At 35.4% G+C, this 12,088-nt stretch overlaps 1 protein-coding gene across 7 annotated transcripts in view; it reads left to right on the forward strand.

Annotated features, from left to right (window-relative positions):
• Nucleotides 1-12,088, forward strand: part of DGKH (diacylglycerol kinase eta) — a 191,033-nt gene that overhangs the window by 119,206 nt on the left and 59,739 nt on the right. For all 7 annotated transcript variants that reach the window (XR_009697561.1, XR_009697562.1, XM_061171182.1 and 4 more), the window contains one exon: nucleotides 5,997-6,082. Coding sequence is in view for 5 of the 7 variants with exons in the window: in XM_061171182.1 (XP_061027165.1) it covers nucleotides 5,997-6,082 (86 nt within the window). In the remaining 2 variants the exon portion in view is untranslated. The remainder of the gene's footprint in view (nucleotides 1-5,996; nucleotides 6,083-12,088) is intronic.

The raw sequence follows: 12,088 nt of genomic DNA on the forward strand, positions 1-12,088 counted from the left end.
AAAACTAAGGAAAGGAATGATAACTAGAAACATGGGCTATTCCTTAAAAAAGCTAATTGTATTTAAATTTTTTCCCTGATATAAAAGTTGCAAAAACTGCTCCTAAAAATTTTGGAAAATACAAAAATATATAAAAAAGAAGGTAAAAATTTTATTTACAGTCCTGCCACCCAGAGGTAATTACTATGAAAGATTAATATATTTACTACTTGATTTCCAGCAGGATTTTTGTTTATATTATTACTTTATTCAACTATAAACATAATGTTTTCATAGGAACCAATCTTTTTTCTTAATAGTATTTTTTAAATGTTATTAATTTTCTCTCCAAAGAGACAAAAGGGGCATTATTTTGCTCTTCTTACTTCAAGATGTCTATTTCCTAGCATATAAGGTAAAGTCAGACAATTTACTTTTATCATATATGTAGTCACTAAATATGAGGTACAAATGTAACTACATGGAAGAAAGCTCTTTTTTAGTGTAAAGGAGTTTTGAATGAAACTTCATGTATTTTGCTTTTTTATTAAAGTATTTCATAACAAGGAGATAGTGTGCCTTAAGATTACAGGTTAAATGAGTGTTCTTTGTCACTCTGACCAGTCACTGTGTGACTTCTTTGCCTTGAAAACTGAAATAAAAGTAAGCTAAATATTCCTTCTTCGTAGGCTCAATCTAATTTTCCAGCTTATATTTTTTAAGTAAAATATTCATTTTGGATTCCCTTATGCATGACTGTGAAATTACTGTTTTTTTCGAAATTACTGTTTTTTTCGATTTTCCTTAAAAGGCCACAAAATGTGGTTGATCTTCTTATTAACTGTTAGCATTCTGCTGGCACCATAGAATTATAGAGCTTAAGGAATTATGACAGTTTTATTGATTAATTCCTTATGGCCATAATTAAGTAATTCTATTTGTTGTTGTACTTTTTGAACATTGTAAGAATAGTGATTCCATGATTTCCTTCAGTAACAATGATTCTATTGCTTAATACTCAATATCAGAAAATGTATTGTTTACATTTAATGTAAAATCCCTATGCCATCAGGTTCTTCTCTCCTCTACCCCTTGGCGAATGAATATGCATCTCTCCATTGGCCTCATACTAGTTCACTCTGTTCTCACCTCAAGTCTCAGCTTAGGTATCACTCATTCCAGGTGTCCACCACTCACTCCAAGTGGTCATCCCTCATCTCCCAAGTCCTACGTCTGTGCCCTTCTTCAGTAGTTCCACAGCCCCCTTCACCTTCCATCATCTTAGTGCTATCACACTGTAAGGATCAGGCAATGTATATTATTCACTCACCATTATATTGTCATCTGGTACGATGACTGGCACAAAGTAGACAGTGAATTAAAAATTAGTATTGTTAGGGAATTCCCTGGAGGTCCAGTGGTTAGGACTTGGCACTTTCACTGCTGTGGCCCGGGTTCAATCCCTGGTCGCGGAAATAAGATCCCACCGGCTGTGCAGCACGGCTTAAAAAAAAAAAAAATTCGTATTGTTAAATTCTTTTAATCTAAATACCAAACCGTATTAGAACAATGGACATCTTGACATCAAAGCCCTCTGGCCTTATGTATTCCTTGGAAGCCAGATTCCTACTGCTTTCTTTTTGGATTAAAAGCCTTTTGATGCAGAGGTCATGTTTTTGGTCTCTTCTGTATCATTCCCCAATCATACAAGTCTAGTAAGTCTACAGATGCTTGTTATCAATGCCAATGTAATCAAAGAGAAGGTGTGAGCTGCTGTACCCCAGTCAACTCCCTGAAAACACAGGAGAGAATGGCCTCAAATTTCTGGAAATGAAAATCTTCTGATTAGTTTATTTCTAAATTTACTCTTACTGAGTAATAAAACTTCTTTCCCCTCAATTCTGTCTGTTTTCTAGCTGCTTGGTAATAGCATGCTATGAAGTTGTAACTTTATTTTTTCTTTCATTCATTCAACAATATTAAGTGCCTATTGGTACCTGGGACTGGAAATAAAAGACTTACCCTCTAGTTTCAATCAGCTTAGAGCTATGTTTGCCAAGCTATGTGCCAGGCACCTCAGTGAACTCAGAGGGCTACCATGAGATTCTTTTAGATTTCAAAGAAAACATTGTAATACTCAGCATCTGTTGGACATCACAGAAACTACTAGCTTGAGGTAGTACACAGTTTAAATATTAGGTTGCTCTACATTCCTTTTGATGACATTATGTTTTTGTGCAGCTGGATTTTCAGTAGTTGCTGTGATATAAAGCAAACTCCACATAAAAATTAGTGTTGAATAGAAAATGAGGGTATCACGGTCCAATCTGATTCTAAGGTTTGAGATGTATACAGTGCCCACAGGCTCACAACTAGTTATTTAAGAATGAAATAAGATATTTCTTTTCTTTTAATTTATGTGTATTATTTTTTTCAAATGGTTATTAAGTTGTCAGGACATAAATACTTATTAAGCTGTTTGGACTTAACTGCTATTAAGTATTTCTTTTGGCCCAGGGGCACTGTGACAAAATTACTAAGACGCTAAGGATGCATGAGCCCAGAAAGTTTGGGAACCTCTGGTCTAGTGGGAGGGACAGACAAGGAAATGACCAACAATGTTTAAGTTATTTTCAGGGTATAATGATTGCACAGAAGAGAGGGTTCTTAGCCTGGTAAGTTCAGTGAGGTCTTTACAGAGGAGGTTGTGCCTAAACTGGGTTTTCAGCACAAAAAAAGAGAAGAATTAGCTAGTTGAAAAAGAGCATTACGCAGAGCTTGATAGTAAGGACCTTGGTACATTTGGGGCACTACAAGTAATTCTGTAGAGTTAGAGCATGTGGTGCAGGGGAAGGGCATCAAAAGACAGGGCAGAGGAGAGGAAAGGAGGGTTCAGATCATGGAGAGTCTTACGTGTTAGCTGAAGACTTTTGACTTTCTCCAGAAAACTTAGACATGTTAAGCTGGGATGTGGCACGATCAGATTTGTGCTTTAGAAAAAAAATCACTCTGTTGTGAAGTGGAGAATGGTTTGAAAAGGGGCAGGAGAGACAGAGGAAGCCCAACCAGGAGGCTGTTATAGTAATACACCTGATCAATTATGAGATTTATATTTGACAGATACAGTTAGGCAAAGACCAAGACTTGCTTGGTCAGGGTGTGTGTGTGGGGGTGTGTGTGATGGAATAAGCTCCAGAATCCCTACTTGTAGCTTGTCTGCTCTTCATTAGCTGTGGTTCTTGGGCAAATCACTCACCTGAGCCTTAGGTGCCTTAGCTGTAAAACAGGACAATCAATAGAATAAATATATACAAAGTATTTAATTACAGTGCCTGGTACACAATAAAAAACGTCAACTGTTATTACTTTACCTTCCTAATGCTGCTAAGGGACTACATAATAGCTTAATAAGTGACATCAATAATTTTATCCCAGTTTCCCTGATGGCGCAGTGGTTAAGAATCCGCCTGCCAATGCAGGGGACACGGGTTCGAGCCCTGGTCCGGGAAGATCCCACATGCCACAGAGCAACTAAGCCTCTGCGCCACAACTACTGAGCTTGTGCTCTCAACTGGAGAAAGCCTGCGCACAGCAACGAAGACCCAGCACAGCCAAAAATAAATAAATAAATAAATTTATTTAAAATAATAATAATAATTTTATCCTTGGATATAGAGGTTATTTCCTTTTCCTCTGGAAAATGTTGTACTCTATGCCTTTGGTTACTTTTAATGGACAAAAACTTGGATTTTTTAAATGTAAATTCAAATGGAATTGATAGTTTTTCTCGACCTTCTTATGTTCTATGACAGTCTACCCTGTAGGGAAAAGAAATAAAATCAATTTTTTGGAAGAGTATTTCCTTTCTTTGCTTTTTTTAGAAGATACGTTTTCATCTTTCTGATCTTAACTGTAAAGATGTAGTTTTTAATGTTTAGACCAGGGATCAGTAAGTAGATTTATCAGGCAATACAATATTGTGTGAAACTTTGAGGTTCCTCCCCTCTCCTCCTTTCTTTCAGGTAAAATTTCTTTTCCATATGTGCTCTGCCTTTGAAGGCAGTAAGATAGAAATTTAAATCAGTAGTACACTGATTGCCATTGGTGGCAATGGATGTAAAGCAGGACTGAGATTGCTTTGGGAAGAAGCTAGTCAGGAAGGCTTTATAGGGGGGTGGGTAATTGAATCTTCATTTGTGTGTGAATAAACTGATGCTGATTGGTAAAAAGCAATGAAAGGTTACCTGAGTCAGAAGAGCATTGGAGGCCAGCTTGAATAGAGCAGATAGTTTATAATGGACGTTTTTGAGCTGTGTGACATGGACTAGAGTTGAGGCAAACATTTGGTGGAAGGCTCTGAATATGAGGCTGTTTAAATATTGTGCACATTTTTACATATTAGGAAGATGTGTTCTTTCAACAGAATGTTAAAGTTTGAGTCAAATAGATCAGGGGATATGGAATTCCTTTAGCATTTTGATTATTTCATTGAGAGAAATACTTATTTACATGATTGAATGACATGCATTCAGCATTTTAAAAACTTTTTATTGAATTACACATACAGAAAAGTGCACATATCATAAACATACAGCTTGGTAAGTTTCCAGAAACTAAATGAACCCATGTAATCAACACCCAGACACAAGGCAGCATTACCAGTACCCCCCTGTGCCCCCTTTCTTTCATCACCCCACCTCCCACCCCCATAACCACTATCTTAACTTCTAACAGCATAGATTAATCTTGTCTGTTTTTGTACTTTATAAAATAGAATCATTTTGTATGTGTACACTCCTTCATTTCTGAATTCTTTCCCTAAATATTATGTCTGTGAGATCCATCTATATTGTGGCATAGTGGTACATCATGCATTCTCATTGCCCTGTAGTATTCTGTTGCACGAATATACTACAGTTTTTTATCCATTCTACTATTGAATGGATGCTGCTGTGACCATTCTAGCACATGTCTTTTGGGAAAGCACATCTGCCTTTCTTTTGAGTATAAACAGAAGTTGAATGGCTGAGTCCTACAGTGTTATGCATACGTTCAGCTTTAATAGATACTACCCAGCAGTTTTCTAGAGTGTTTGTATCAATTTGCGCCTCCACCACAGTGTACAAGAATTCTGTTGCTCCACAACCTTGCCAGCATATGGCATTTTCCAGTCATCGCTGTTGTTTTCCTTTTAGCTATTCTGCAGATATACAGGGGTGTTGCACTGTGGTTTTAGTTTCTATTTCCCTGATGGCTGATGAGATTGATCACCTTTTCATCTGCTTATGGACCACTTGTATATCTTCCTCTTTATTTATTTTTTTATTTATTTATTTTTCATTTTTTAAATTTTATTTATTTATTTTTGGCTGTGTTGGGTCTTTATTGCGGTGCACGGGCGTCTCATTGCGCTGGCTTCTCCTGTTGCAGGGCATGGGCTCTAGGCACGCGGGCTTCAGTAGTTGTGGCATGTGGGCTCAGTAGTTGTGGCTCACAGGCTCTAGAGCACAGGCTCAGTAGTTGTGGCACACAGGCTTAGGTGCTCCGTAGCATGTGGGATCTTCCCGGACTAGGGCTCGAACCCATGTCCCCTGCATTGGCAGACGGATTCTTAACCACTGTGCCACCAGGGAAACCCTATCTTCCTCTTTAATTTCTAGTCTTTTGCCAATTTTTATTAGACTGTCTCGCTTTTTTTGTACTGATTTGTAGGAGTTTTTTTTAATATATTCAGCTATTTGACATTAATGAAATTTTTAATGGATTTTATGGATTTTTTAAGAATATGAATTAAAGAATTCCAGAAACTAAGAGCCTTTCACAGAAAGGAAATATTTATCTATTTTGTATAATGACTTTTTCATATATATTATTTATTTCATGAAAGCCATTTATATTTCATTACAGCCATTGCCATGTGTCAGATGAGTCAAAATGGTCCCATTTTTGAAGCAGTAATAACTGAGTTGTATAAATGCCAGAAACAATAATACAGTGTGAGTTTTTTATTTTTTCAGATGACAATTTATGAAGACTCAGTCGCAGCTCATCTTACAAAAATCCTCAATTCTGATGAACATGCAGTGGTCATATCATCTGCCAAGTGAGTTGTGGAGTTCAAGTCATGATATAGTTATATGGTGAAAATGAAAGGAAAGCTGTTTCCTACCACTTATGACATTTCTTCGTGATTTCCGCCCCCCAAAATATCTGTGAAGTAGGTTATAGAACTAGATATACTAAATTTGCACTGGTTTTTAAAACACCACCTTAGCATCTTATTTGCAGTGGAGTTTATTTAGAGGCTATTTTTTTGAGGCTTAATTTGAAACATTTTTGTCAAAAAGGTACAGTGAATGTTTAGAATTTGATTAATCTAAGTTCTTATTTAAAGAAACATTTATGATTAATTATGATGTGGAAAACACATTTCACTATAATTCATTATTTCCATAAACACTACTATTCAGGGATTGTTTACACCAGGAGAAGGAAAATAATAATGAGATTTTTCAAAATGACATTTCTCAGTATGTTTAAATTATGTAATTATATTTTAATTCAAAGTTATCAGATTTTAGTTAAGTTGATTCCATACATGGAGCCAAAGCTACTTGATTTTATTATCCCGAATGTTGCCTGGCTGGAATTTAGGATTTAGTCTTGAATCACCCTATACTGCTGTCATGAGAACTGGAAAGTCAACTACAGGAAGGAGTGAAACCCACTGAAATTTTCAACTGATGAGCAAAAGTAAAAGCATGCTTTAGGATTCAGGCTTAGCAAGGAAATATTACTGATATACAGAAAGAGGAGAGAAAGGGAAGGTAAAGAAAGGGAGTGGGGAAGTGATGGAGGGAAAAATACACAAACTTTACATGTTATATACTTAATTTGCAAAGAAGTCAAGGAAAGACAAAATAAATCATTAAAAACAAATTTGCTTGTGACCAAAGCACAGATGTAATGACAATTGCTTTTGGCGCCATAACCTTCAGCAATAGGAGACAGGACTGAGCAATAGGAAAAGAGTTAACAGCAAAAGGCAAGGGAAGCACACTAGTTGCCCAGATTAGTGGGCTCCAGATGCTCTTTATTTGATGGGCAGTGCTGCTGATGGGTTTTTTGGTTGATGCCTCGGTTGGGTGTTTTTTAATTAGTTATATTGCTTTATGGTGAAATGTACAAATCTCTACTTTGTCCCAGGCCTTAGCACTCCCTATTGTCTTTCTCCTCTTGGGCCAAATTCACATACCAAAGTTACTTCCTCTGGTATTTCTTAAGTTACTTCTATGAGGAAGACATTTGCATTTGCCACCCTTACCCTATGAGTCAAGTGCCTCTTTATGGGACACTTTAGAGGACATGGCTAGAAAAGATTGAAAGTTGCAATGGAAACTTTTTAAAGGTATAACAAGTTATAGAATTATTCTTTAATACAATTAAGTAAATATTTTATTTGGCCACCTTTATTAGTTCAGATGTTAGCAAAGCTTTAATATTGGCTTTCGGGTGTTTGATTACTGCCTCTTTTACATTTTATGTGTTTTTTATTTTTATTTCTTTAAGATGATAATTGACTTATAACTGTCTTTTTTCAAATAAAATTTTATGCAGAATCCCAATATTAAAAAACTAAAATTTTATTTTGTTGGCATTAATACATTGGATAGGATTAAATTATTAGTTACCTAACAGAAAAATAAGCAATAAGGTTATAGGTGACAGTTTTAGTTTTATGTCCTATGCAGTTTCCAGTTATTTGTGTATTTTATGTTGGTTACATGGTCATAAGGATGCCATTTTTATTTAATTGAAGGCAATTTCCTTACGACCATGTAACCAACATAAAATACAGAAATAACTGGAAACTGCATTAAATATAGTACGAGATTTGCACAAAAAATAGTGAATTCTAAAGTAAAAGCTAACATAGTATTGTTCTCTTGTATACCTAACAGTTATTTTAAAATGTTAAGAACATTTAAAAAATTATATTCTATATTTCTAAATGAAATTTTAATCAAGCCTTGGTGAAATCCCTGAAATATTTCTGAAAAACAGCTTTAAAACCACTGACGTTAAGTCACAGTGCTGTACTATGTCAGTCTGAGGTCCTAGATGAGATTCAACCATTTGCTGGCTTTGTGACCTATGCCTGTTTTATCAAGTGTAAGAATGGAAAGAATGCCTGTTCTTCCTCCCTCATGGAAGTGTTAGGGGAATTAACTTGAGTAATGAAATAAAATTAGAGCTTATAAACTACAGAGTGCTATATTAAATTATCGTATCATCACCTCATGTTTTACCCAACTGCATTCACATTTTTTCCTTGACCTTGGCCTGGCTCCTTGTCTAGGCTCTACTCTTAGCTTGGCTTTGGATTCCTCCCTGACTAGCTCATTTGCCTTTAAGCGGATTCTATTACAACCTTGGTCCCCTCTTGTCACTTGTCTGAGCTCCCAGGCCGGCCCAGATGCCTGAACTTTACAACTGCAGATTAAAATTCTGGGGGATTTGCCATAAAGAGGTTCAAGAGAGAAAAGAGAGGAAAATATGTAATAACTTTGTACCAGTGATATGGTATATTTTTACTTTGACTTTTGTTATGGATTTTTTTCAAATATGCAAAAAAGTAGAGACACTAGTGTAATGATTTCCCACCATACCCATCACTCAGCTTCAGTATTTATCAACATTTTGTCATCTACTCCCCACTTTCTTTTGCTGGAGTATCTCTAAGCAAATCCCAGAAATCATTTTATTCCACTTTCAGTATGTATATCCAATAATCTTTTTTAAAAGTTTAATAAAATTAATAATAATTACTCAACCTATATTCCGTTTCCCCTAATTTTCTTGAAGTTTTTTTTAGACAATTGATTCGTTCAAATCAAAATCCAAACAGGGCATGTATTGCATTTGGGTTTATGTCTCTAAGACTTAGAAAATCTATAATAGTTCTCCCTACTTTTAAAAAACTGTGTTATTTGAGGCACGACATATACACAGTAAAGTACTCAAATCATAAAGGTACAACTTAGTGATTAGAAAAAGATAATACACATACACATTTACATCTACATTCTTTTAACTACCACCTAGATAAAATAAAGAATTCTCTTCTTTTGTTAATGCCATTTACTTGTTGAATGATGCATTAAGGCAGAACATTTTAACTAAACCTCTTGTGTATGTTTATATTTGTTTCATAAAATAGTAATTCCCAGTAGCTTAAGCTATTCTTAACTATTTTAAAATGTTGAAAATGCTGATGGAAAAGCTGTATTTCATCAGCATAGCTAATAAGTAGGTTAACTAATGTAGTTCATCAGCATAAAGTCAACATTTCTTTGACTTTGTAATTTTCTCAGTTCAGTATGGTAACATGAGTTCTTCTGAGATTCAGAAGGACTAATTCGTCATTATAGATGTCATTTATTAATAAAAATAAAAAACAAGTTATTAAGTAAATGCAATTTATTCTGTAGACAAAAATTCTCAGGGACTTCCCTGGTGGTCGAGTGGTTAAGAATCCGCCTTCCAATACAGGGGACATAGGTTTGATCCCTGGTCGGGAAACTAAGATCCCACATGCTGTGGGGCAACTAAGCCCATGCACCGCAACTACTGAGCCCTTGTGCCTCAACTAGAGAGCCCGCATGCCACAAACTGCAGAGCCCATGCTCTCGGGAGCCTGCGTGCCACAACTACAGAGCCTACAGTGCTCTGGAGCCTGCACGCCACAACTAGAGAGCCTGCACACTGCAGCTAAGACCTGATGCACCCAAAAAAATAATAAATAAATAAATAAATAAACATTAAAAAAAACTTCTCAGAAAATGGGATCATTAGCAGGAAAAAATAATAAAGTTGGAACCATTGTCATAGAACCATAGAATTTTAGATTTAGGATCTATCTTAGAGATAATTTAGGCAAACCCCCTCACTGTATAGATGAGGTTAGATATGTAGTTAGACTCTTTCCTTAGAGCACATAGATAGCTAGGGGTTTTAATATATTATGCATTGATGTTTGTAAATCACCTTTAATTTCTGATTGGAACTTTTAAATATCAGATTAAAAATGAAGTTTTCAGGTACTGACTACCAATATGTGGTTCTGTTTGGGCACCATTGCCGTATTTTTCTTAGTGTAGCATTTGCATGTTTTATTGTCATTTACCCCTATTAAAAATAAGTGGAAAACTGATAAATGAAGATGCTGTTACCAGTGATAAGTATAGATCCCCTATATAACACAATTAAGATGATGGTGGAAATCATAAAGCATGCTAGCTGTGTGGACTGTTGTTAGCTTCAACTGAATAATTTGACCATGTTCAGCTTGGAAGAGAGAGAACAAAACTAAAGAAGTACAGTGCTGGATATACCTCATCAAAATGATAACTAATGTTAATTAAACGTGGAATTAGGAATTTAGAATATTTTTAGCTCTATGTGAAGATCCATGTTCCAGTTTCATTCATTTGATTTTTGCACATATTTTCTGGAAGTCTTTATGTATTAAAGCGGGAAACTGTATCAGTTGGAGGATATAGTTTTTTGTGTTACTATAGTAAATACATCTTAAAACTGTTTCTCCCCAAGTTTGCAAGTTCCTAGTTGGTGTGACTTTGAAATCACACTGCTTTTAAGTGTACGTTTTATTTCTATTTTAAAAACCTCTGCATTCACCATTTAGGTATAACAAAAAGTGAATTCATTCCTCCTGATTATAAATATCCTCTATCTTCTGGAATATGGAACTTAGTGGACCATAAGATTCCCCCAACTAAGTGGCAAGCGTTCCCTAACCCAGTATCCTCCTCTCTCCCTGAGCCTCTGTCTGCCTCAGCAGCATGGCACAAGTGAGGAAGCACCTCTGCTGCCCCTTTCATTCCTAGGCTGATGGACCGACAGGCTCTGTCCCTAGGAGTTAGTGAAATGCCAGCAAAAGTAGCTATGATAATGTTATGGCATTATGCAATTTTACAAATCCAAGAGGAAAATTTATCAACACAGTGTTGTAATAATAACAAGGAAAACTTTTATTTTGGAGTTCCGTAAAGAGGACGGAATGTCATTGTTTCCTCTTCTTAAACGTGGGACGTCTTAGAAAAACTTTCAGTAAAGTTCATAGAAGAAATTTCATAGTAGCCTGCCTGAATATTTCAAGAAATTCCATAAAAATATTATACATGAACAAAGAAGACCAAACTTGACATGAAACACATGAATGAATCTCTAATAAATGGTTAGCTAGATAGAGTCTCTGTAGAAATTTGTTTAAAAGCCCAACCAAAAAGGTTAAAGGTTAGGAAGTATTACCTTTTGTCCAAGTGAAATCTAGAAATGGTTGCCAAAAATGACAAACAAAACAAAAAATGTTAGGAGTAATTCATTTATTTCTTAGATGATAAATGTGAAGGTTTGAAGAGAGAGAGAGAGAGAGAGAGTGTGTGTGTGTGTGTGTGTGTGTGTGTGTGTACTGTATCTATTGAATGGCTCGATTTCCTAATACTTAAGTATCTGGAAAGTTTATGTCACTCACATACCAGAGAAAATTGTGAGTATAATAGAAAAAAATAATTGCTGTAATCTGGGGGTTTTTTCCTAAAATTCCTCAACCTTTATCAATGTTAAAGAGAAATATTATTATTTTAAAATAGTCTGATTTTGTTTTCAAAATCACTTTATAAATGCTTGCTACAAAAAGCTGGTCATATACCATTCTGTTGGTTGTAGTTTTTAATCCAACACCAGTTCTAAAGACTTTTGACAAATTTTTTAATGTTTCAGATTTTTTTTTTAGTCTATTTTTCTATTGCAAAAAAACCAAATGTAATTAAAAGAAACAAACAAGTAAACCATACATTGCTGACACTAACAAGACCTAAATTCAGTTAGTCTGCATGGTATTACATTGGTTATCTTAAGGAAAAAAAATGAATGGATTTACAGAGAATATAACTCAGTTCAAGTGGCAGGTTGGTTTCCAGCATAACGCACAACCTCTTTCCTCTTCAGGAAGGATATATTTACCTATATAATGAATAGGAGAGCAACAGTGACACCATTAGTGACAGATTTATTCTTGTTTGCTCAA

The sequence above is a fragment of the Eubalaena glacialis genome, chromosome 16, assembly GCF_028564815.1.
Source record: "Eubalaena glacialis isolate mEubGla1 chromosome 16, mEubGla1.1.hap2.+ XY, whole genome shotgun sequence".
NCBI classification, from domain to species: domain Eukaryota; kingdom Metazoa; phylum Chordata; class Mammalia; order Artiodactyla; family Balaenidae; genus Eubalaena; species Eubalaena glacialis.